At 39.7% G+C, this 27,708-nt stretch overlaps 2 protein-coding genes across 2 annotated transcripts in view; one reads left to right on the forward strand and one right to left on the reverse strand.

Moving 5' to 3' along the window:
- Nucleotides 1-27,708, reverse strand: part of CCDC146 (coiled-coil domain containing 146) — a gene marked incomplete at both ends in the record, with an annotated part of 114,874 nt that overhangs the window by 81,931 nt on the left and 5,235 nt on the right. The window lies entirely within an intron of this gene.
- Nucleotides 1,847-5,961, forward strand: FGL2 (fibrinogen like 2; the record flags this gene model as incomplete). Its single annotated transcript, XM_079711105.1, has 2 exons — nt 1,847-2,456; nt 5,226-5,961. The coding sequence occupies 2 exons, from the start codon at nt 1,847-1,849 to the stop codon at nt 5,930-5,932; spliced, it is 1,317 nt and encodes a 438-aa protein (XP_079567231.1). The 3' UTR covers nt 5,933-5,961.

The following is a 27,708-nucleotide window of genomic DNA, read 5'->3' on the forward strand; positions in this document are numbered from 1 at the left end:
TTCTACTTTATAAGATATTTTAATCTATTATCTATATTATCATCATTCTCTTTCTTTTTAAAGTTACCTAATCATTCATTTTCTCCCCTTACAGTAGGGGAGTGTCACAGTTTGAAAGTGGGTGAGGAGAGAGAAATGAAATTAGGAGACTAAATAGGTATTTTTAGTCAAAAATGTAATATGCTAAAATTGGTTTGAATACATTAAATGGAATGAAGAGAAAAAGAAACTTAACTTTTTTAAAAGCTGGAAGAAGATGGAGGAGAATGAGACATAAGGTGTGTAGAACATGTCTGACAGATTTGTTTGGAAAGAGTGTTACATTTTGTACACTGCATTTGTTTCCTTCAGCACTGCACCACTCAGAATTTGTGTAACTGTCATTCCTATCTGAGGGGAGAATAGCCAGATTTCTCCTTCACAGTTACAGGAACCAAGGCTCAGCAAAGTTAATGATCTATAGATCCAATAAGAAGTAGATGCAGGGGTGGAATCTAGGTCTCCTGAATATCCAGGAGTAAATACAGTTTGGAAGTGTAAAGTGAGTCTGACACATTTAGAGCCCGTGAATAGTTAGGCTGAATAGGAGCATTTGGCTGGAATGAAGGAGTCTATAGAAAAGTCATAGGAAATCAGGTTAAAGAAATGAATAAGAGATAGATTACAAAGCACTTTAAATAGTACAATAAGAATTTAGACTTTTAGCCATAATTTTGAAATTATTTTTAAAACAATAAAATCCTTTTTTAATAAGAAACCTTACCTGAGACGCCAATATGTAAAATAAATGAAAAGGAGGCGGTTCCTTCAGTAGAAGCTGTTCCCCCTTCCTGTTCTCAGCCTCTCAGGAGAAGAGTTTGAAAACCATGAAAAAAGGTTTGAAAAGTGTGAAAAGTCATGAATGCAGACATGTTCGGGGCAAAGCAGTGACATAGCAAGTGGCCTAGAGACCAGGTGGAGGGCCCACTGTGGAGGCAGAAACACAGAGAGGGGACCTGCTAGGGCTGCCAGCGGGGAGGGAAGGCAAAGATGTCGGAGACAAAAGAAGAATCAGAACCGAGATGGGACGCAGATGTGGAAGGACAGTACAGTCACAGAATCGGTGAAGAGCAAAGGGGAAGGCTGCTGGTTTTGATGAAAGGCAAGGATGTCTTTTAACGGCGTTTTTGTCAGTTAGACATTCCTCCTATGCTATGCAGTGGTCGGAGAAATAGAAAGCAGCACTTTTTTCTCTACCAGTTTTCTTCCCTTTTCAAACAGATGAAACGAAAGTCCACTGCAAGAACCAGAAAGCTGAGCTTCATTATATTTAAAATTTTAAGTGCTTGAGATTTCACCTGAAAGCCCAACGCGAAGCAAATACAGAATTATCAATGCCCCATTCCAAGAAGGAAAAAGAACCATTTCCATTTTTGTAACATTTCTGTCCTTCACATAATCTGGATAACTAGCACATTCAATTTTATCTTTAAAAGCCATTTACCCCACTGTGGAGTTAAGTATCATGAAATGATTTACTTCAAGTATAATTATTTTAAGAGTCAAGATTTTTCTTGTGCTTTTTAAAAATAAAAGATGAAAGTGAAACCTGTTGAGTGTGTGCATCTGACCAACTGCAGGAATTCCAAAGCGGATGGTTTTGATTGAGAACAAATAACCGTTTTGGGCACACTGACTTTGATGAGGACGATCTCCTCTCTTCCTCCGCGTTTCTGACACTGGTGATGCAAAGTGCTCCCGCCCTTTTCTGAGAACACGGAAAGCCTGACTCAGGAAGGCAGCGGCAGCTCTTAAAAAGAGCTCCAGCCCGGCCCCCTTCCCTGCTGGGGCGAGCGCCACCGCAAAGATGAAGCTGGCGAAGTGGTGCTGGCTGAGCTCCGCTGTCCTTGCTGCTTGTGGTTTTTTGGTTGTGGCAAACAACGCAACAGAGGAAATTAAAGATGAAGCGGCCCAGGACGCCTGCCCGGTGAGACTAGAAAGCAGAGCAAAGTGCGAGGAGGGAGGCGACTGTGCCTACCAGGTGAACCTGCCCCCGCTGACTATTCAGCTCCCCAAGCAGTTTGGCAGGATCGAGGAGGTGTTCAAAGAAGTCCAGAGCCTCAAGGAAATTGTAAAGAGCCTGAAGAAGTCTTGCCAAGACTGCAAACTGCAGGCTGATGACAACCGAGACCCGGGCAGAAATGGACTGCTGTTACCCGGAGCTCTGGGAGAAGCTGGTGACAACAGAGTCAGAGAGTTAGAGAGCGAGGTTAACAAGCTGTCCTCCGACCTTAAGGATGCCAAGGAGGAGATCGACGTGCTTCAGGGTCGCCTGGAGAAGCTGAATCTTGTAAATATGAACAACATAGAACATTATGTTGATAGCAAAGTGGCAAACCTAACATTTGTTGTCAATAGTTTGGATGGCAAATGTTCATCTAAGTGTCCCACTCAAGAACAAATACAGTCACGTCCAGGTATGTATAATAATGTTTTCTTATCATTTGTTCATGAATGTTATATAGCTAGACAGTATCTATAAACATTAACCTGAGCATATAAGTTAAAGAAAGGATGAATTATATAAGTTAAGCCTTTTATTCATCAAGGTAATACAGAAAAAACTATTATCTTTGCACATGTGCCCACAGAAAGGAATAGGACCTAATTACAAAAAATCATGAGTTCTGTACGCGTTAGAAAGCACTTTCAATTTCAAAGATCTTATTTGCTAACGCCAGAGCTACACACAAACAGAAGTGGAAGGAGAGAATTTCTTTTTTTTTTTTTTTAAAAACATCCTTATTGGAGTATAGTTGCTTTACAATGTTGTGTTAGTTTCTGCTGTATAACAAAGTGAATCAGCTATACATATACCTATATCCCCATATCCTCTCCCTCTTGAGTCTCCCTCCCACCCTCCCTATCCCACCCCTCTAGGTGGTCACAAAGCACCGAGCTGATCTCCCTGTGCTATGCGGCTGCTTCCCACTAGCTATTTTACGTTTGGTAGTGTATATATGTCCATGCCACTCTCTCACTTACTCCCAGCTTCGCCTTCCCCTTCCCCATGTCCTCAAGTCCGTTCTCTACGTCTGCATCTTTATTCCTGCCCTGCCCCTAGGTTCTACAGAACCGTTTTTTTCCTCTTTTTCTTTTTTTTTTAGATTCCATATATATGTGTTAGCATACAGTATTTGTTTTTCTGACTTACTTCACTCTGTGTGACAGACTCTAGGTCCATCCACCTCACTACAAATAACTCAATTTCATTTCTTTTTATGGCTAAGTAATATTCTAAGAGAATTCCTTAATGTTTCAGTGAGTTTAACTTATCTCTTCACTGAAATGTTTGAAAACAGTAGAGTTAAGGCAGTGTTTGTGGTTGTACTCTGTTCTTTGGAAATCAGTTTATTTGTGTGGTCAGGTGACTGCTCCTTATACGGCAACAAGAGACCTCTGAAAGATTTTAGCAAGTAATCTGCAGTTTGTAATCCCAAATGTCTAGTGGAAATGGGAGATTTTATAGATGGGATAAAAGCAGCTATATGGCTTCATATGTGTGCAAAACTTTTTGCTTTGAGACCTAGTGGCCCAAAAACATTTTAAGGGGAGTTTTGGCATGCCACTAAGGGAAGGAATACATTCTTATTTCTTCCTCTCTTTCACTAGAATTCAAGCATGTAACAATAGAACCCATCTTCCCCATCCAGATTATTTGCTGATAATCTAAATTAGCTTTAATAAATATATGTTAAAGGCCATAAACCTAACTGCCTGTTCTGCCCACGAACTGCTAGCTGTGGCACTGGTTCCCCCAAACCCTGGTTTTTCCACGAGTTTCTGGGACCATTGCTGATGGTGGTCTTATCACACTTTGGAAAGCCATGTCTGCATGAGTGTGAGGTTGAAGGAATATGGTGCCTGAAGCAGAGATCATGGTCCTTTGAAACAAGCACCTCATGCATCTTCCCTAGGTAGATTCCCCCAGTGAAGGTATTTGGGAGATTCCAGGACCACTGTTGCTAATACTCCCAGCCGCCTGCATCTAAATGTGCCCTGCATATTGCAAGGCAGAGTTTCACATCTTGTGTGACATACGTGGGTGAACATTAGATGTGTCACTGCATGGCAATTTGTAATGACAAGAACAAGATTCTACTGTCTTTTTTCCTACTAAGTTTTGGGGAACTATCTGAATATTCTGAGTTCTAAGTACACATGAATAGATTATTTGTGGCTCGTAAGTGGCTTGTATTAAACTTGCCTGATCCAGTACCAATTTTTTAAAAAATTATTTTGGAGTAAACATCTGTATTGGTTCCTACAGAACCACATTAACTGTTTATTACACTAATCCTGAGCATAATCACCTGTGGTTTCCTTCTAGAAACCAGACATGTGAAACACTAGCTAAATATTTTCCTGGATAATGAATTCAGAGTAAGAATATTGGTATATTATTGAAGTTTTAAAAAACAACGTACGCTTCTGTATCTAATTGTCAAGCAAGTAAAATAAATGGAAATGTTGATCAATGCTGTATTTTAGAATTTTAATAAATCATTTGGAACAATCCTATAAAACTGCCTGAAAGTGGAGTCTATCAGCCTCTTTAGGTGAAAGGATATAGAAGCCTGTGCTTCCTCTGTATACATGGAATGCAGTTCTAGGAGAGTTGGAATCATCTGACTTTCAGGACCAAGGGATGCAATGGTCACAAGGACAAGCTTTGCAGCCAGCCAGATCTGAGCTTTGTCCCGGCTCTGCCCTTTAAAGCTTCTGTGAAGTTGGGCAAGCCACGGATCCTTTTGGAGCCTAATATTCTTTCTCACCAGCAGGTTGTTAATAATATCTACATCATAAAGTTCATGTGCAGATTAAGTGTGAAAATGTTATCAAGTCTTTGGCAGAATCCCTAGAACACATGCGGAGCCCTCACTAAATATTACTAAGTTACTAAAACTATCACTTTTATTTCTTCTTGTTGTTGTTTGTTGTTGGTGGTGTCAGTATTATTACCAACCAAGACTGTGTTGGGGAGCTTTGTCTGCTTTATGACACCAGGTTCTTGTTCTGAGGCGTTAACAAGCATTTGCTAAACAGGTTCAAGTAAGTTTAGCTGAGCGAGGTTTCATTATCACCATTGATCAAATTATAAAACTGCTTTCGTGCATATAAAGAATTCTTTAGATGCCTAGTTTTTATCAACAAAATCCAATGCCTTTCTTTTTTCACCCCTGCAGTTCAACATCTTATATATAAAGATTGCTCTGAATACTACACAATAGGCAAAAGAAGCAGTGAGCTCTACAGAGTTACACCGGATCCCAAAAATAGTAGCTTCGAAGTTTTCTGTGACATGGAGACCATGGGGGGAGGCTGGACAGTGCTGCAGGCACGTGTTGATGGAAGCACCAACTTCACCAGAACATGGCAAGACTACAAAGTAGGCTTTGGAAACCCCAGAAGAGAATTTTGGCTGGGGAACGATAAAATCCATCTTCTGACTAAGAGTAAGGACATGATTCTAAGAATAGATCTTGAAGACTTTAACGGTGTCAAACTCTATGCCTTGTATGATCACTTTTATGTGGCCAATGAGTTTCTCAAATACCGTTTACACATTGGCAACTATAATGGCACAGCTGGAGATGCCTTACGTTTCAGTAAACATTACAACCACGATCTGAAGTTTTTCACCACCCCGGATAGAGACAACGATCGATACCCCTCTGGGAACTGTGGGCTCTACTACAGTTCAGGCTGGTGGTTTGATGCATGTCTTTCTGCAAACTTAAATGGCAAATATTATCACCAGAAATACAGAGGTGTCCGAAATGGGATTTTCTGGGGGACCTGGCCTGGTATAAGTGAGGCACAACCTGGTGGCTACAAGTCCTCCTTCAAAGAAGTCAAAATGCTGATCAGACCCAAGCACTTTAAGCCATAAATCACTAATGCTCATTCTTTTGGGTATTCATTACCTAATAGGGCAATTAATTCCTTCAGCACTTTGGAATATGTTTCATACTCTTTTTCCATGGCTTAAAATGTCTCTCTGAACAATGGGTTCTTATGCTATACAGCATTTGAAATAAAGCTGAAAAATATGCCATTTAAAGAAGTCCTTTGTTGCTGTTATGCTGTTATCCAGATAAACACTTGCAAGCAATTGGGAATATTGAGAATCACACATTAGATTTATAATTCTCTTAATGTCTCTTATTTGAAAAGTTTTTACTCATATTACTCACTCTAATTTAAAAAATACTTGTTTATTCAGTAGGCTAGATTTTACACAAGTAACCTGTATTTTGACTGTGACTTAAACACGTCTTTTCAGGCTATAAATAGTTATTGGGTATTTATTTGTCTCTAAATACCCTATTCCTCATTCTGAGATAAACTTACTCAATTTATGGCATTTACAGCATTTTAATTCCCAAGCAAAGGGAAACATACGTAATTAAACCTGTTCCTGCACTATTCGTGAAATGTAAAATTTTATCATTTAAAATATTTTAAAAGGTGATAGCATAATGTCACTCCTAAAAGCATTCAGAAAATGAATTTAACCTTAAAGACCATGGTTTAAAGGTAATTCATTCATAGTTTATAGCTCTTTAGATGTTTAATGGTAAAACTGCTTTAACATGAAAAATATCTTCCTTTGCTTTAATGCACAATTGTTTTTAATTTAAGACTGCTCACTACTGTGCGAGACTACTGGTAGACTTTCTTTTGGAGAGGTAGGTGTGGGTGAGGAATGAAGCACTTATATATAGGCCAATTTTATATCCAAAGCGATAATATCATTAAGTGATTCACTTCATAGAAAGCTAAGTTTTATAGGACAAATAGATAAATCTATTCATAAAAAAATATGAATTTTGAAATATATAGAACCATAGTTCAAATATTATATATTTCAACCCTAAATGGTATATTGCTTGTTTTGCTATCAGAAGATTCAAATACGGGTGTTTATTTTTTTTAACAAAACAAAAGTATCTGGAACTTTTATAATCCATTAATTAATTCCAGAATGCAAAAATGATATTCAAAAGATTATAAAAATAGTTTGTTAAATTTCACCATTGTAAAAAGGGACCATTTCAGAGAGAACAGCTGTATTCTAATGCACGTTTAAAAAAGTGCTCTAGGATAAAATTTGAAAAGGCTACACCATACTGTATGTGAGTCATAGAAATACATTCAACCTTCAATTTCTGGTGTCTGTTTCTACTAAAATAACCAAGTTTTCAAAAATAAATTCACAAAGATGCAGCTTTACCCATTATTTGAAAATGATTAAGGAGGATAGTAGCTTTAGGTAAGAAGTTAATTTTTCAACTAATGTCTTTTATAGAAAATTCTAATCAAAAAGAAGCAAGATATTCTTTTAAAAACATATAACATACAAAGTGTTCAGGTAAACATGATGCAAACTATATTATTAATACTATTAAAATACTAAAGCAAGAGAAATGCAAATAGAATTAAGTGATGACCAAAATATAAAATATCGTTGTAGATTTCAAAGGCTTCATATCTACTCAATGTAAATGTTGTAGCTAATTTATTCTTTATTTCTCTCTCTTTTCTGTTTTCTAAAAAAGACTATGAAGATTTTGATATTATACAATGTATTAATTTCAGATAAGGGCATTTTCACTTACTATATATAACTATTAATATATGTATAAGTTTAGGTAAATTTCTGTGATAAAAATGGACTCCTTGGGCTTCCCTGGTGGCGCAGTGGTTGGGGGTCCGCCTGCCGATGCAGGGGGCACGGGTTCGTGCCCCGGTCCGGGAAGATCCCACATGCCGCAGAGCAGCTGGGCCCGTGAGCCATGGCCGCTGGGCCTGCGCGTCCAGAGCCTGTGCTCTGCGGCGGGAGAGGCCACAGTAGTGAGAGGCCCGCGTACCGCAAAAAAAAAAAAAAAAAAAAAAAAAAGGACTCCTTAAAAAAATACAGTTCTAAAGAAAAATAACTCATATAGCAAGTATCCAGTGATTTAATAGGAACTAGGTGTCATTTCAGGAGAATTTGGCAAATAATTCATTAATCTACGTAAATACTTAAAAGCTTATCTTTCTATCTTTCCACCTTTTATTAAATAACTAAAATTTTATTTCCCATTATACTTTTATGGTACCTTTCTAATAACAAACTCTAACATAGAAATTCCTTTTTGAAATCATTTCATGTTACTTATTATATTATAAAATATATTTTAGATTTTGATAATCTTTAACATATTGATGGAAATAGATTATATCTGAGAGAGTCTTTTGCCTTAACATAACTGTTCACTAATATATGCTAATGTTCATAAATGTGGATTGACTACTAACCAATACATTATTTTAGAGTCTTGTCTCGGTTTCATTTTACTGGCTAATATTTGTTATCTTAATTAACAAATTATTTCTGAGCTTTATCATACTTTGAAAATATTGACTAAAATTAGGCCTTTAGAAATTCCAAATGGAACTGGCTTATGTATCACAGAAGAAAAATAAGATTTTCTGATAAGTAGTAATGCTCTAAATGAAATGATGACACATTCATCCAAGAGCTTAACTTATACCACGATAAAAGATATCCAGATAACAAAATTCGCTGGTCCTTATTTCTGAACGGCTACCCAAGGAAAGGGTTTAAAGGTAAAGAATGATGGGTAATGTCACCATGATAAGCTCTTGCTTAGAGTTCTTATTTTCCTTTATGTATAAATAGGTTTATGTTTTGTGTCTTTTAAAAACTTTGTGAAATAAAAGATTTAATCTTCTCATCTATTTATTTCTTCAATGCAGAAACATTAAGTATTATTTGTAAAATAATTTTTATATATTTACTCTTGGCTGAAAACTTGCATAATGTTTACCTAACTAGACAATATCTTTGACTCTGTGAAGACTTTAATGAGTACTCTTTCATTAACAGGAAGACAGAGACAAACACAGGAACACCATTATCTTATTTCCCCCTAGAATACTGTTGACACATTTGAAATGCAGAAGTTTCAGTTTCGTTTTGCAGCGTTCAACTCCATCTCTCCTTTTTTCCATCATTATTGTTGCTGTTCTGGTTTAGCCCTCATCATCCTCTTAGGATAATGCAAGCCATTCCTAATAGTGACCTGTGCCCCCAGTTTGAATCTATTCCAATCCATCCTCCATATCACTGCCAGAGGGGTTATTCAAAAATACAATTAGGATCATGTTATTTTCCTGCTTAAAACCTGTCAATAGCTCCTCATTTTGTATATGATAAAATCCAGCAAATAAGCCCCTTCGTGAACCGATTTCTGCCTACCCTTTCAGTGTCCTTTCTGCCACTACTCACACTCCTGCCAAACTGAATGCCTTGTTGTTCTAGTACAAACCATGTTCTCTCATATTTTCATTACTTTGTGTTACTGTTCCCTTGGTCTAGATAGAATGCCATCCTTGACCCCCACTGAGTTTTGTCTTATTATCCGTAATTAAGAGCAGGGACTCAGCAGCCAGACTAACTAGGTTTGAATTTCAGCTCCATTATTTGCAAGCTGTGTGAAAACAGGCAAAATCACTTAATCTCATTGTTCTTTGGTTCCTTCAATTATAAAACTGGGATAACAGTAGAATAGAGTTATTGAGACAATTAAATGAGATAGCATATGCAAAGCACCTAGAACATACATACATATTATCATCCTCCTCCTCCTCCTAAATAATTATCTTTCCTGGGCAGTCTTCCCTGATGACATCAGGAGGGGTTTGGTGCCTTGTCTCTTTGGTCCTATACCGTCCTATATATTCCTTATTATACATTACATTATTCCATAATCATCTAGGTTCTACCCTAAAACCAATCTGTTAGGCTAGGATGTAAAGGAAATTTGAGACAAGAGTGTTATTACTCAAAGTGGTTCATGAATATGTTACCATAGATGAAGAGCTGTAGTCTAAAGAAGCCAGAGTTACAACTGGGGAAGGAGTAGGTACCGTCAAATCTGAGGATCTGGGAGACTGTGAATGCGGTTTAGAAGTGATTGACTTCAGGGGAGGATATGGCAAGACAGGATCACGTATACTATAGCATTGGGTACATAAGAATGACAAACTTTTAGAAGGGGTTCTAGGAACATGCCTCTGGGAATAGATCACGCAGAGGAGTATGGTTGTACTAGGCCAGACAGTGATTGTTCTACCTGGCTGAGTTCCTAAAGAAAAAAGTAGTTTTTCATACTTATACCATATTACAAATTTGAAATTAATTTTAATCATACCAAATGCATAAATGCTTTAATTTTTTTAAAAAATTATAGCTTAGACTAAAGACCCCTTTGCAAACCACCTTCAATTCCAAAGTCCTCCCTCTCCCCAGAGGTAACAAGCAGAGTTGGCTGAATCCAAACTCGAATTTCATTCTGTGCATTGCCAATTTGCAATGTTTACTGAATCGTAGCTCTGCCAGGTTTCTTTTGTTTACTGATTGGGAAGAGTTGGGAGTGAGAATAGAAGTGAGGGAAATTGGGGGTACTTGGAGAACTCGGAGTCCCCTGAATTCCCAAATGTGACTGAGCCTCCGTGACTCCTTGAAGTGGTCCCTCCCCCACATTAGATAGAGGTCTTCTTGCTGAAGGCACTGTTGTCTTCTTTCCTGAGGGAGTAATCTTTCCAAAAAAATTTAATACAATTTTTAAAGGTGACTTTCCATTTACAGTCATTACAAACTATTGGCTATACGGCCCATGGTACACAGTACATCCTTGGGTCTATCTTATACCCAATAGTTTGTACCTCCTGCTCTCCCACCCCTATATTGCCCCTCCCCCCTCACTCCCCCCACTGGTAACCACTAGTTTGTTCTCTGTGTCTGTGAGTCTGCTTCTTTTTGTTATATTCACTATTTTGTTGTATTTTCTAGATTCCACATAAAAGTGATATCATTTAGTATTTATCTTTCTCTGTCTGGCTTGTTTCACTTAGCCTAAGGCCCTCCAAGTCCGTCCATGTTACTGCAAGTGACAAAATTTCATTCTTTTTTATGGCTGAGTAGTACTCCATTGTATTTATATACCACATCTTCTTTATCCATTCATCTGTTGATGGACACTTAGGTTGCTTCCATATCTTGGCAATTGTAAATAATGCCACCATGAACGTTGGGGTGCATGTATCTTGACAGCTACATGTAAAAGAATGAAATTAGAACATTCTCTAATACCATATACAAAAAATAAACTCAAATGGATTAAAGACCTAAATGTAAGATCGGATACTATAAAACTTGTAGAGGAAAACATAGGCAGAATACTGACATAAATAGCAGCAATATTTTTTTGAATTTGTCTCCTAATGTAGAGGAAATAAAAGCAAAAGTAAACAAATGGGACCTAATTAAACTTAGGTTTTGCACAGCAAAGGAAACCATTGAGGGCTTCCCTGGTGGCACAGTGGTTAAGAATCCACCTGCCAATGCAGAGGACACGGGTTCGAACCCCAGTCCGGGAAGATCCCACATGCCGCAGAGCAACTAGGCCCAACGCCACAACGACTGAGCCTGAGCTCTAGAGCCTGTGCTCCGCAACAAGAGAAGCCACCACGATGAGAAGCCCATGCATCGCAACGAATAGTAGACCCAGCTCGCCACAACTAGAGAAAGCCCATGTGCAGCAACTAAGACCCAACACAGCCAAAAATAAATAAAAATAAATACATTTTTTAAAAAAAGGAAACCAATGACAAAAAAAAGACAACCTACTGAATGTGAGAAAATATTTGCAAATGATATGACCAGTAAAGGATTAATATCCAACATATATAAACAGCTCATACAACTCAACATCAACAAAACAAACTACCCAATCAAAAAATGGGGAGAAGACCTGAATAGACATTTTTCCAAAGAGGAAATGCAAATGGCTGGCCAGCAGGCATGTGAAAAGATGCTCAGTATCACTAATCATCTGGGAAATGCCAATCAAAGCCAAATAAGATATCACCTCACACCTGTCAGAACAGCTATCATCCAAAAGAACAGAAACAACAAATGTTGGCGAGGGTGTGGAGAAAAGGGAACCCTTGTGCAATGTTGGTGGGAATGTAAACTGGTACAGCCACTGTGGAAAACAATATGGAGATTTTTCAAAAAACTAAAAATAGAACTATCATATGGCCCAGCAATTCCACTCTTGGGTATATACCTGAAAAAAACAAAAACACTCATTCTGAGGGAGTGATCTTAATTCTCCTTTACGCTCCTCCATCCCACTCCTCAGCATCCCCAGATCTGTAACCAGGGCAAGACATGCCCTCTGGTCAATTATAAAGTCAAACTGGCGGAGAAGCCTTTATACAACTTTGCTAATTTATATCAGCAGAAAGCTGGGGAATATGCATAAAGACATTTTGAGGTTGCTTGACTAAAGAAGAAAAAACAGAATTTCATATGTGACCGAGTTCATTGATATAGGTATATTTACCAGAAATTCTGAATTCAATGGGCTAGTTTGGGCAGGTGTGTTTGGTTCCAATAGTTTGATTAGTTAACACCTACCTAAAGCAGAAACTAACACACCATTGTAAAGCAATTATACTCCAATAAAGATGTTAAAAAAAAAAAAAACACCTACCTAGATTCAACAGCAGCTTGTATTAACTAAAGTTGAGAAGCCAAAAATGTCTTGGAATTAAAAGATTTATGGGGCTTCCCTGGTGGCGCAGTGTTTGAGAGTCCGCCTGCCAATGCAGGGGACACGGGTTCGTGCCCCGGTCCGGGAAGATCCCACATGCCGCAGAGCGGCTGGGTCCGTGAGCCATGGCTGCTGAGCCTGCCTATCCGGAGCCTGTGCTCCGCAATGGGAGAGGCCACAGCAGTGAGAAGCCCACGTACAGCAAAAAAAAAAAAAAAAAAAAGATTTATGAAGATAGAAATGTTAGAGTGGAGTTTGCTGTCATTCATTTAAAAGGTACTTATTGAGTGTATATGATGTGGTCTTCAAGGAAGACCAAAAGAGACAAGACCCCTATACTCAGGGAGTTTATATTTAATCAGAAGAGATGAATAAATAAACAATATATGATAAATGCCATGAAAAATTAAGCAGGGTAAGGAGAGCTAAGGAGTATCAGAGGAAAGGTGCTATTTTATACAGGTGGTCTGGGGAGACCTGTCTGTGGAGGTGACATGGGAACAGAGACTTAAAGATACGGGAGAACAAGGCAGGCAGATATCCGGAGAAGTATGCTCCAGGCAAAGGGAGCATGAGGCGCAAAGGTGCTTGGCACGTTTTAGGGTCAGCAAGGAGGCTGGAAAAGCAGGCAATCTCGGGTGGGAGGGGTTTGGGAGATGAGGTCAGAGAGAGCTCGGGGAGTTGGGGTTCAATGAGAAATGCGGGTGGGGCTGCCAGATCATCTAGACCTTGTGAGTCACGGTGAGGATTTTACCTTTTACTCAGAGTAGGTAAGAGCCGTAAGGGTTTTGATTACAGAAGGTAGGTGATTTCATCCAGTTTTAAAAGCGGGGAATAGACTGTTGGGAGACAAGATTGAAGCATGAACACCAGTTTGACGGTATTTGCAATAACCTTGGAGAGTGACGGTGGTTGCAGTGAAGTGGATCTTTAAGAGAAAGGGGTGGACAGCGGAAAGATTTAGAGTTATCGCAGAAAAGTACGGGATTTTAGCCTGAGCAACTTGAAGGACGGAGCCGCTGTTGACTGAGATGGGGAAGAACTGCGCGGGGGCAGCTGTCTGGAAAGCGTGTGGGCGGGCGGGTGAGGGGTGGGGACCCGCAGTTCTGAGTCTTCTCAGTTCAAGTACCTATAAGACATCCAAGTGAATGGCATCTGGATGTTAGTGTGATGTTCAGGGAAGGCATCTAGGTCGCTAGAATGTAGATGGTAATGAACCCGTGGGACCAGATGAAATAGCCTCGTACATCGGTGTACGCGGGGCAAACGCTTTCACAGAAGGGGTTGGAGATAGGGAGGAACCAGCACAGTCGTATCCCATCCACCCACCCCGTAAATGTGTCACTCGAGAAGTCCCAGGGTTGCTTCCTTATGAAGAGGGCAGAGATTTCTTCCTACTGGAACAGATACGTTCTCTGGATTGTTTGAGATTTGGATGTGCTTTTCCTTGCTCGTGCCAGTCACACTATTTTGTTGGGTTACTAGATGTCTTAGCAGCCATGATGTTACTCTACTATGGATTTCTGCAAGTCATTGCTTTTGACTTAAGCAGTCACTTCACAGTGAAGAGAGGAAGCAGTGGCGTACTGAAGGCTCAGATAGTGCATCTTCTGGGAGACAGCAGCTTGTGAGGGTGGAGGGTTGTCACGCAGGATACAGCGTGTGCATGCGCGTGTGTGTGCATGTGTGTACGTGTGCATATAGCAAAAGAAATATGAACTAGGCCACAGACCAAAAACCATTCTGTGTTAACAGTGTAATGCCCAAGTTTGAGGAATCATGTATGGACATTTTAAATCATTAGAGCACTAGTTTGCTATGATTATAAACCTTTAGTTAAGCAACTGGTTTTACTCCTTTTCTCTATTTTTAAGACAGTAATGATCTTAAAACTTGCTTCTTTCACAAACATTCTCCAATAGTTATACAAATTAGAGGTAACCTAAGTCTTGTATTTCTAATAGCTTTCAAAGAGCTTACACTGGAATAGCTATCAATACATATGACTGGGAATTTTCACTTACATTGGGTCCAGCTGCAGGTAGAAATGAGAATAGTTCTCTGCATATGGGTAGGTTCCCCTTGTGGTGTGTTGATGCATGTACATGCACACATACACACACACATGCACACACACCCCACATGTACACATATATACATGCATGCTTATATATGGTATTTGTAACACATCTGCTCACAAGGAAACCTGCCCATTGAAATAAAATAGACATGTAGCTCTTATATGTAGTCAAAAGTCAATACAACAAAAATCACACTTGGGGGCTTCCCTGGTGGCGCAGTGGTTGAGAATCCACCTGCCGGTGCAGGGGACACGGGTTCATGCCCCGGTCCGGGAAGATCCCACATGCCGCGGAGCGGCCGGGCCCCTGAGCCATGGCCGCTGAGCCTGCACGTCCGGAGCCTGTGCTCCACAACGGGAGAGGCCACAACAGTGAGAGGCCCGTGTACCACAAAAAAAAAAAAAATAATAATAATCACACTTGGCCAATAGCTAACTTAGTTTAAGCAATGTTATATAAAATAGATTGTCATAAAATAGAACTTCAGGCAGTATAATTCCCTATAACACATTCTGTGCTATTAGTGCACCTGTTATTCCTTGAACTGTTCCTTCTTACTGCCTCTCTTCTCCTCCACAGCCCCATAGCGTGGCTCCTTCTACTTTGCTCTTTCTCCCTCCTCAACAACTTTTCTGTCCGGTCAGCAGCCTACTGTCCCCAAGCTCATACTCAATTCTGCCTGTGCACCTTTGCTCACCTAAACTCCCAGGGGTAAACCAAAATTAAAACCATGATCTAGATTACTGGTGATCAGCATCTTCCTAGGCTTCACACAGTAACTCAAAACGATCTCCATTATTATTTTTTTTATGTTGATGTAATCCAATTTATCGATTTTCATTTTTGTTGCTTGTGTTTTTGGTGTCAAATCCTAGAAATCATCACCAAACCCAACATCATGAAGCTTTTGTTTTTTTGTGTTTTTTTTTTTTTTGGCTGTGCGTGGGCTTTCTCTAGTTGAGGGTGAGCGGGGGCTACTCTTCGTTGCAGTGCGCGGGCTTGTCATCGCGGTGGCTTCTCTTGTTGCAGAGCACAGGCTCTAGGGTGCAGTCTTCAGTAGTTGTGGCTTGCGGGCTCTAGAGTGCAGGCTCTAGAGCGCAGGCTCACTCAGTAGTTGTGGTGCACGGGCTTATTGCTCCTCAGCATGTGGGATCTTCCCGGACGAGGGCTCGAACTTGTGTCTGCTGCATTGGCAGGCGGATTCTTAACTACTGCGCCACCAGGGAAGCCCAATCTTTATTATTTTATTAGCCATTTTCAGAATGAAATCTGCACTGCACTGTAATGCTTAGAATATATACTCTTCTTTTGAAAGCAAAAAATCACATTTTAAATAGACAGCTTTTTTTGTTTTAGCCCCTTAAAATAGCTATTACATTTATCTTTATTATCTTAATCCAATAAATATTTATCATTTGCCTACTATGTGTATAGCATGGTGTGACGTGCTTATTAAATTATTTTGAATAAGATTTTTCCAAATAATAACTTTCTAAACTCTCAAAATATAAATTTAATCTCTAGCATTCAAGATTTTCTCAGAGTGGGACTTCCCTGGTGGCACAGTGGTTGGGAGTCCACCTGCCAATTCAGGGGACACAGGTTCCAGCCCTGGTCCGGGAAGATCCCACATGCCGCGGAGCAGCTAAGCCCATGTGCCACAACTGCTGAGCCTGTGCTCTAGAGCCCACGAGCCACAACTACTGAGCCCGCACGCCTAGAGCCTGTGCTCTGCAACAAGAGAAGCCACAGCAATGAGAAGCCTCTGCACTGCAACAAAGAGTAGCCCCTGCTCGCCTCAACTAGAGAAAGCCCGTGTGCAGCAATGCAGACCCAACACAGCCAAAAATACATAAATAAATAAATTAATTTAAAAAAAGATTTTCTCTGAGTGATTAAGGATGACACTGTTTAAGATGAATTGCTTCTCTATTACAAAAGCCCTCATACAAAGGTTCAGCATATTTGGACTCATATAGAATCTGAAAACTTGCTCACTTTCTATCTCTGGAAATTGCTTTTCTCATCTTCTACAAGAGGCAAGTAATTTGTGCTTATGTTGTGAAAGTTTATCAAAGAAGGGACCACAAAACTATTTGCCTACATTTATTTCACATTCAGTAATGAGTATCACACTTTTTTTCAGTTAATCCAAGTAACCTGTTTTAATTTTTGTTTAGCGATTCTGCTTCTGAATACTCATAATGATAAGCAGCTGTCCCTTGCCGTGTGCCAACCATGTGCTGGACACTTTCCTAGGAGCATTTCCAATGTTATCTCTGTTGCTGAGGTTAGTGCCACAATAAGGAGGTAAAGACTTTAAACCACTAAAGTCTTCCCTGAGGAAAAAAAAGAAACAAACAATCTCTGTTATCTACAAACTCTGTATCATGTGTGGGCCATTATCCATTTTCAGCTTTCCTGGCTTTCTCCGTGTTTTTCTCATGAAATGGACTAATTTTCTCTGATAAATAACCTGTGGAAATTCCATGGTAAAGTACATGCATTGTAAACACCAGTATCACCCCTGCTCTGATTTTCTGTGTGAATCTACAAAGTGGAAGATTATTCCAATTAAACCTTAATTTAAGGTGAAACATCTCTTTTGTATCTTAACAAAAACAATTACATAATATTCTGTTGACGAGATTTTTTTAAAAAAGAATTTATTTTCAAGGGTGTTAATGTCCCTACTTAACCTAGTGGTTAAAAATTATTTATTTTCTGTAGCTAAGTCAGAATTTATAACAATTTTGACAGAAAACGCAAGCAAGTTTCTGTACTCTCCAAACACTGTTTTACTTCCATGGTTACATGGCAGGATTCACAAGGAAAACATTCCCATTAAGTACAAAGCACTTTGTAAGTTCTTTGGGAGCCAAAAGATTTCTCATGTAAACACCAAAGTTCTTATTTTCATTTGTTATATAAAATAATTCTTTTAAAATGCAAATATCATTTATAAATGAACGGTGCTGCTGATGGTGACTTTTAAAATTTCTATCCTATAACAAGTAAAATTTTTGTCTTTATCTGATCAAGCAAATGATTAAAAATCTAGAGCGGCTCATGGGTATATCATGGGTAGTTATGGAAGTTGAATGGTTACATAAGTTACGGTCTTTATGGTATGGTATTTATGGGGTTGGTATTTAACAGGCTGGACCGCTATAGTAGAGGTTCTTGAACTGTGTCCCCAGCGACCCTAAGGTTCTGTAGACATATTTCATGAAGGTTAAAGGAAGTGGGGTAGGGGGAGATGCCAGGAGAATGTAGGCTGCATGAAACACTGTTCACCTCGAATAGTTCTGCTTTTATATCTTGGATTTTGAGGCTTCATCTTCAATTTCACTTAAAAGATTTTGTTCTGTTTTCAAAAAATATTTGAAAATCACTGCCTCCCCATTGCATATCCCTTGCTCAGTCAGCAAAAATAAAACTGAAATAGATGTACAATGGCTCTAACTTGTTATGATATTTCCTTTTTTTTAGAATTTTATTTTATTTTATTAATTTATTTTTGGCTGCATTGGGTCTTCGTTGGTGTGCGCGGGCTTTCTCTAGTTGCGGCGAGCGGAGGCTACTCTTCGTTGCGGTGCATGGGCTTCTCATTGCGGTGGCTTCTCTTGTTATGGAGAACGGGCTCTAGGCACGCGGGCTTTAGTAGTTGTGGCACGAGGGCTCAGTAGTTGTGGCTCATGGGCTCTAGAGCGCAGGCTCGGTAGTTGTGGCGCACGGGCTTAGTTGCTCCATGGCATGTGGGATCTCCCTGGACCAGGGCTCGGACCTGTGTTCCCTGCATTGGCAGGCGGATTCTTAACCACTGAGCCACCAGGGAAGTCCCAGATATTTCTAACTTTAAACATTTAAGTATCTGAGAATTTAGGTGGACTTGATGCCGAAAATGCATTCAGAAACTCAGAAGAAATTTCTCCTCTTTAAGTGTGCCTTGTAAAGTAGTGATTCAGTAGTGTGATTATTTTGGTGGAGGATTTTACTAATTACTATGTACATCTATTCCTTTGAAAGTGGCATGACTGCACATGTTACAGTGCACTTAGGGTTTGCAAGGAATATCAAGAAGAATAGCAAAGGCTTCCTGCTTTCAAAGTTCCTAAAGCTACTATAGATTAGCTTAAAAAACAGGAAAGAAATAATAAGTGGCATGTGGTACAAGCACTATGCAGGGAAGTTACAGCAACAGAAGTGCTCCCATTTTGTCAAGGAAGTGGCATGCTTTAAGAAGGTGGGGTCTGAGCTGTCCTGGAAAAAATGCATAGAATTCTGAAGCACTGAAGTGTGGAAAGCACTCCTGGGCTGTGTGGAGGATGAGCAAAAGCAGGTTGGAAAATCAGGAGCTAGTTAGGAAAACAAGGATACGTCTAATGTGGCTGGAGCATAAGGTATATATAGCAGAGAACAGTAAAAAAAAAAAAAAAAAATTAAAGAGAAGAAAGAAATGGTGGATCAGATTGTAGAGGGATTTGACTATAAGTTCAAGCAACTGATATTTAATCCTTATGTTAATGCAAGAAAAAAATCAAATCTAAGTGCCTACAATCTCCCCCTGCCACCTATTTGATTGTTCAGTTCTGTGCCTGGACCTGAGGTGATGATGGGATACTGGGTGGGGAGGAAAACTGGAAGGAACTCTAAAGACTGTTTTATAAAATAATGAAATGGCCAAAGATATCAAGGAGAAGAGGGGTGTAGATAGAAAGGGGGAAAAAGCTGCCTGGGGATGGGAAAAAAAGTTTCCGGGGAAGTTTTTAAAGAGGGGGTCGAGTTGGGTGTGTGTGGGAGAGGCATCTGCTTTGATGAGGAATTTTAGGAAGTTTTGCCGCATGACGTGCTGTGGAATTCCCTCCTCTCTTCCTGAAGGAACCTTCAGTACAGTCAAGTTGCTTTCCACAGCTTTCTGGAGGCAGATCTGTGTTTCCTTTGGCTGTGCTGAGATGGCTTTTAGGGTGGAAGAGAGATGGCTCCCTTTTGCTCAGTTCACAAACTATCTGCACAGAGCATGGGGGTTTCCCCAGCGCCCCAGGGGGACTGGAGCTGTGGTGCTGGTGGTGACAGGACATGTGAAGGGGAGAGAATGGGGAGCAGCCTTCACCTCTGCATCCTTCACTTCTATATCCACCACATCCAACTCTGTTTTACATATTGTGCTGCTGTGTATGATTTTTACTGGAAAAAAAAGTGATAAAAGCAGTTTAAGAAGAGGGTGAAAATCACGATGGTAGACAGTGAGGTACCCCTGAAGGTGAGAAATGTACTATTAGTGTAAAATGAGGCTCAGAGAACTTACATGGCTTTCTGAAGCCTGTATGGCTAGTACATGCAGAGCAAGGACTACAACCCATTTTTACTGAACCACTCACTCTTCCACTCCCCGCAACCTCCCACCAATCAGAGATTTTCTTTCCAAACCATTAGTATTTAACATAGTTTGAGCCTGTCTATTCTTAGAGGTAGTCTCTATAGACAGCAAAATTCCTGTCTACTTAATCTGAGGTTGATGTCTGGTAATGCTTGTACCCCCTTAATTCATATCTCTGATGCCACCCAGGTATACTTGTTTGCCTACACCTAGGTATGCATGGGCTGGGAATATGTAAAGAACATTTGCCTCAGAAGATAATGGACTTGGCATGAGGTTCTAAGCTTCCCGTCATCTCCTCTCCATTTCTCCTTATACCGACATACATGCCAGACAGAATAAAGGTTAAAATATGATGACTCAAACTATCAATGTACTAGGAGAAAACACAGGAAACAATTTATGTGTCAGAGCGCCAAAGGTCTTCTTAAGTAGGACATAAAATCGTGACGTTGTAAAAGAAAAGATCAGTAAATTTAAGCACATAAAAAATAAACTGCCACATGGAGAAAAGCCACCTTAAGCAAACTCAAAAGAAATCCAAAATCTGAGAGAAAGAATTTGCAATGCATATTATACACAAAGGCCTACTTTCTGTATGTATAAAGAGTTTCTATGAATCTCTAAGAAAAACTACACAATTAAAAAAAAAAGGATGTGAACAAAATTTACAGAAAAAAGAAAGTACAAATAGGTCTCTCCATTAACCGTGCTTCCAGCTTCTGTAAAGTTGATGCTTTACCATCTGCCCTACATGCCTGTGCCAGATACGCCTTGTTCCAAACCACCTGATAATATGCCTGAGTCACCTTGCCTCCCTCACTGTCCTCCTCCCCCACCTTGACAAGAGTCCTCCTCCTGGGAGGAGGATAACTTTTCAAATGGAAACCAACCAATCCAGAGTCCACACCCTCAGCCATCTCGTTTATTAGGCCCTCACACTCTGGTCAACTATACAACTGCCCTCATCATCCCAATGCCGGGTGCCAAACAACTAGGGACATCTCCTATGCCCCAGAGCCTGCTGAAGTTATTCACACCAGCCAGTCCTAAGCTGCTTCCTCTGCCTCATCCATTCCTTCCCAGGGAAACAACAATAAAGGCTCTTGCCCACTGTTCCTCCCTCTCCCTCTGCCTCCTGACCCACCTGGTGCTTCCCCACGTGCCCCCCCCACCATGACATGGCATGCCTCCTCCTTTTAGGAACTGTGAGTAATAAACTATCATTCCAGTGGCAGTTGTCTCCTGACCTGTTGGCCTTCCTATACCTCACATTTTCTATTAATACACTATATTTTATTTATCTGTCTATCTATCTGTCTATCTATTTATTGGCTGAACCCCGAGGCTTGCGGGATCTCAGTTCCCCGACCAGGGATTGAACCTGGGCCACAGCAGTGAAAGCGCCAGATCCTAACCGCTAGACCACCAGGGACTCCCGATACACTATATTTTAAAACAATCTTAAACATATGAAAAGATGCTCCACTGCACTCCTTTTAACGTAAATGTAAATAAAGACTGATGGGATAACCTTTTCCCCCAACAGAGTGACAAAAGTTGAAAAGTCAGACAGAGCACAGTAAAGAGACATTTATTGTTGAGGGGAACATAAATTATTACAACCTTTATGGAGGGCACCTTAGCAGTAAAAAAGTCTTTTTAAATACACAAACTCATGATCTGGCAGTTCCACTTCAAAAGTATTGAAAGTAGGATCTCAAAGAGATACTTGTACACTATGTTCATAGCAGCATTATTTGTAATAGCCAAGAGGTGGGAGCAACCCAAGTGTCCACTGACAGCTAAACGGATAAACAAAATGTGGTATGTACATACAATGGAATATTATTGTCTTAAAAAGGAGGGAAATCCTGTCACGTGGTACAACATGGATGCATCTTGAAGACATTATGCTAAGTAAAATAAGCCAGTCACAAAAGACGAATACTGTAAACTATGAGGTATCTAAGAGTAGTCAGATTCATAGAAACAAAGGAAAATGTGGTGGCCAGGAGCTGGGAGGAGGGGAAATGAGAAGGTGTTGTTTAATCGATAGAGAGTTTCAGTTTTGCGAGATGAAAAATTCTGGAAATTGGCTGCAGAAAAAGGTGAATATACTTAGCACTACTGAACTGTACATTTAAAAATGGTCAAGGGGCTTCCCTGGTGGCGCAGTGGTTGAGAGTCCGCCTGCCGATGCGGGGGACACGGGTTCGTGCCCCGGTCCGGGAAGATCCCACGTGCCGCGGAGCGGCTGGGCCCGTGAGCCATGGCCGCTGAGCCTGCGCGTCCGGAGCCTGTGCTCCGCGGCGGGAGAGGCCACAGCGGTGAGAGGCCTGCGTACCGCAAAAAAAAAAAAAAAAAAAAAGGTCAAGATGGTATATTCTATGTTATGTCTATTTTTCCACAATTAAAAAAATTTTTTTAAATGAACAAACCCATTGATCCAGCAATCCCACTATTAGGAATTTGTTCTTTTTTTTTTTTTTAGTTCTTTTAGTTCAGGGGCTGTCTTATTTACGTTAATATTCCACATTGTTCTAGTACAGTTCTGTTTTTGAGGGTTTTCAGTAAACATTTATTGGAGGTAAATTCTACTGACTTAAAATATGCTCACTTTTTAAAATAAGAAGGTGTACTAGTGTTAATATTTGGAACTATGGATAATTTTCTAAAATAATGCCAATGTTTAAGATTTTTATAGAAAATAGTTACACATTTGATTAAATCTGAGACATCATTGAATATATGACACACCATTATTTTATGTTCTACGGAGATAGGAAAAAAATGCTGTCAAATTACGACAAAATGCTTTTTTTTTTTTTTTTGCGGTACGCGGGCCTCTCACTGCTGTGGCCTCTCCCGTTGCAGAGCACAGGCTCCGGACGTGCGGGCTCAGAGGCCATGGCCCATGGGCCCAGCCGCTCCGCGGCATGTGGGATCTTCCCGGACCAGGGCACGAACCCATGTCCCCTGCATCGGCAGGCAGACTCTCAACCACTGCACCACCAGGGAAGCCCCAAAATGCTTTTTTATCACTTGAATTTTTATTTTACACTCATTGAGTTTTTTAGATTAATTTTTATTAGAGTATAGTTGCTTTACAATGCTGTGTTAGTTTCTCCTGTACAGCAAACTGTATCAGCTATATGTTTACATATATCCCCTCTTTTTGGGAATAGGAATTTGTCCTTTTAATGTAATTATTTCAGTGTGAAATGAGGCATGCCTAAGGTTACTGACTCTATCATTGTCTGTAAGAGCAGAAGATCAGAAATAATCCAAATATCTTATAATAGGGATTTGATTAAAGTATGCTCCACCGTGCATTGAAATACCATGCAAACATTAAAAAGAACATAACAGTTGCGTGTATATGTGAAAAAAGCAAGTACGTATATTACACTACCACTTGCTTGTTTGTGCGTAGACTTCTGCAAGGCTATATAGGAGACTGTTAATGTTGGTTGCCTCTGGGGAAGGGGACAGCAGACTGTGGGATGGGGTGACTTTTCACTGTGTACTATTCTGCACCTTTGAATTTTGTACTCCGGTAAGTCCCCTACATAGGAACCTTCAAGTTGCCAACTTTCAAACATGCGAACGTGCGTTCACATGTCCAATCACGTAAGTTAGTTCACATGTCTGGTGTATATTGTCACATGTGTGCATCCTCTACAAGTGATTGTGCTTTTGTGTACTTTACTATACAGTACTGTATTGAGTACAGTAGTACAGTATCTTTATTTCAAGCCCAGGATGTCCAGAAGCAAGCGTCAAAGCAGTGGTATATAGCCAATTGTGTTAGTTGGGTACCTAGGCAAACTGTGTTGGACTTACAAACAAATTGGACTTACGAAGTCGCTCTTGGTACAGAACTCATTTGAATGTAGAGGACTTACTGTACTGCATATTTTATGTATTAGAAAATAGTTAAAAAGAAAAAAATACTAACCTCGTGGCTGAAAAAACTTTAATACCTGGCTCTCTGATATTCTATTCTTTAACTTCCTAGTCTGGCTTGTATCTCACTACTTGACCACTGAGATCCTGATCTTATTTGCCTAATGAAGACTGTAATGACTACTTTGTTTTAGCGGACTTTTCTGGTGTTCACTACTGCTGACTCATTTACTGATGTTACCTGTAAATCCAGTTGCTGAATAGCCAATTCCCAATCCTACTCCCCTCTGCTTTATTCCCCAAAAATCTCCCCAACAGATAAGAGTACCATCTCCCCATCCACCTATATAACATAGATTTTAATCAAAACAGCATTATTTATTTTTTTAATTTTTATTTTATTTTATTTTATTTTTTGCAATACGTGGGCCTCTCACTGTTGTGGCCTCTCCCGTTGCAGAGCACAGGCTCCGGACGCGCAGGCTCAGCGGCCATGGCTCACGGGCCCAGCCGCTCTGCGACATGTGGGATCTTCCCGGACCGGGGCACGAACCCGTGTCCCCTGCATCGGCAGGCAGACTCTCAACCACTGCGCCACCAGGGAAGCCCCAAGCATTATTTATTTTAATCCTTAAGCTTCCATCTTTGTGACTAATATATTCAAATAGTTCTTGGATTACTAAAGGTACTTTGTTTCTCAAGATATATATTCTCTACTGAGAACCACAAGCTATCAAAAGCCAACTTACTTTCTCTCTCTGAAGAACTTTCTTTCTCAGAGGAAAAAACAGTACCATTAAGTACTTCTCCTAATCCTTATTTTAGAAAGCAACATCTGTCCACAGTGACTATTAAAAAAAAAAACCAGCATCCGAGTTTAGAGTATTATTTTAAATATTTAAATCAACTTGCTACAATAGTAGCTGAAAAAAGCAATGAAAAATAAAGAGGTAATTAAAACTTTATTAAGTATGTAATTAAAATAAACACACGGGCATGCACGCACACACAAAGGTTCTCATTATGTCAGTAAAGGAATCAAAAACAGGAAGGGGAAATCAAGAAGCATTAACCACACAGGTGAAGGAACACGTGCGGCCGAGGGTAGAGCTGCTCCCTGCTGCATTTGCCTCTGGTCCCAAGCCCGGAGTCTGACGTGTGGTGGATGCTCAGGAAAGATTTTCAGAATGAGTAGAAGGAGATAAGCTCGCAGACAGGAGGCAGAAGAACTTCCAAGTCCTCTCTAGCCCCAGTTTTCAACACTCTGTGACTCCCATTTAACACTGATCATGTGTTCAGATAGCAGAGTCCTTTGTGACAACACCCCCAGATTCCTGGCCAGAATCACCTTGAAGGTGCCAAGGGTGATGATATCTTAACATGGGGCCTTCTTTTCTCTTATCCTGAGTTCTTGTACAGTGTATGATTTTTACTGATTGAATTTAGGGGTGCTAATCTACTTTGCAAAGTGGAATATGGCTTCTATGCCTGTAATCCTGATATAAATATATATCCTGATATAAATACATATCCTGATATAAATCTCCAATTTTTGTAAATAGATATGAGCCATGTCAATACACCAAATGTTTAAGTGTATGCCAGGCATGAACCACAGTCTTCTTCCACATTGGAAAGATTTTAAAATTTCCACCTTACTGTCAAAGTAAAAAAAATAAAATAAGACCCTTTATGGGAAAAATGGAACCTATCTGTATTGTTTAATAGATCATCAGTCTGTTTAAAGTTTCTTAACAGCCAAACAAAACCTTGAAGAATTATTCTTGTAAGCCTGCCTCAATGTCTGAAAGAAAAGTGAAAACCTGCCAACAATAGCACGACTTGTGGAAATATTTTTAAAAGAAATTTAGCAGTTTTTAAATGCCTATTCTCTAAGTACAGCTATTAGTGAGGTGTGATAACTAAGAAAGGATAGGGAAACCGAAGAGAAATATTTAAATAGAGAGTTAAAATATTTATCTTTATTTTTTCTTTTAATATACAGTTTACTTAAAAAGTCTATTTGTAAAACCCTAAAATAGCAGTGTTTAAATGTGTGAATGTCAGGTGAAATGTGTGTCAGGCTGGGAGACAGGAGACTGGGTTCCAGGCCTGGCTCTGCATCCGCCTAGCTGTGCAAACCAGGGCAAGTCTCAATCTTTCAGAACCTTTAAGATGGAAATAATGATATCTCAAACTTCCTTATGGAATCATTATGAAAATTAAATTATATACTTGAAACTACCTTGACTGTAAGCTCCTTGAGGATGGGAATCTTACACTTTCATCTTTGTAACCAGTTACTTGATTAATTAATTCATGTATGAAAGAAATAGAAAATATTTTCAATCTTTGAAAAACGTTTTAAATTTCATTACAGATTATTTCAAGAAACTCATCAGTAACTCTATAGAAGATCCAATCTTGAAAATGAAGGAAGCTTTAGTAGCATCAGAAAATCACCAATTTTTCAGAAATTAATTTAAAATTTTTATTAAAAATTCCAAAAATGTATTTAATCTGTTACCAGCCTTGAGATCAAAATTAATAAAAAATAAGAAAGTGTCTTTTGAACATGTGAATATCCTCCACCCAAAAAAGAGATAATTTTAAAGGTAGGGAATTAGGTAAACAATAGCAACAGCTTTTCATAAATATGCAGTGGTAGACTGTGCTGTTAAATACACATAAGCAGCAATTTGCATTCCTTTCAGAAAAGCAGTCTGAATACCAAGAACCTGCTACGTCTATATCTCCAGCCCAGGGACTTCCCTGGTAAGCCTGAGGTTCACATATTGGACACTCCCCTCAGAGCATTGCTTATTCTGAATTCTCTGTCACTTACAGTACCATAATCCAGCCACTTTCCTAAATCAGAAATCCAAACATCAGTTTAGACTTTTTCCTCTCCCTCACCCCGTCCCCATCCATTCAGACACTAAATCCAGCATTTTATACTTCCTTACTCTCTCTCCTATATGTATTCTATCCTTTATTCCATGGCCATTGCTTGGTTCAGTCTCTCTTCACATCTTCTCTTGATCACTGAAATGGTATTCCAGTTGGTGATATGGTGGGAATGGAAAACAGATGAATTTAATAGATATTTAAGAGAGAAAATAAACTGACAGAATACAGTAGGAGAATTAGGTTTGGGAGGAGAATAATAAATTTAATTCTGAGCATGTTTAGTTGGAGGTAACTTGGGGGTCATTCAGGTGAAGACATTCCAAGTATATGCATGTATAGGTGTGGGCAAAGCTTAAGATAAGAAAAGTAGGTTCATAGTGGACACCACGGATATGGACAAAATATCCCCTCTCATGTCCTACTGCCTCTGAAAAGCTTTTTTCCAGATCATCTCAACCCACGGTGATTATTCCTGCCATTCAGTTCTAATCACACTTTTGGCACCTCCAGGTTCTCAACGATCCATTGCCCTTTAACATGTCAAGTTTCTCATTTCCCAAATTAAGCTTCTAAAGAACAGTACCCTTTTATATGCTTTATGCCTATGAATGTCCATGCGTCTAGCACTGTGCAGCACACAGGAGGTGCTCAAAACAAAGGAGGAGCTGAAAGGATAAATCTGAGTAAATTTCAGTAACTTTAATAATAATGGTAATAAACATCTCCTAGCGCAGAGCCTGGCACATAGTGGGTGCTG

This window comes from Hyperoodon ampullatus (assembly GCF_949752795.1).
Source record: "Hyperoodon ampullatus genome assembly, chromosome: 9".
Lineage (NCBI taxonomy): Eukaryota > Metazoa > Chordata > Mammalia > Artiodactyla > Ziphiidae > Hyperoodon > Hyperoodon ampullatus.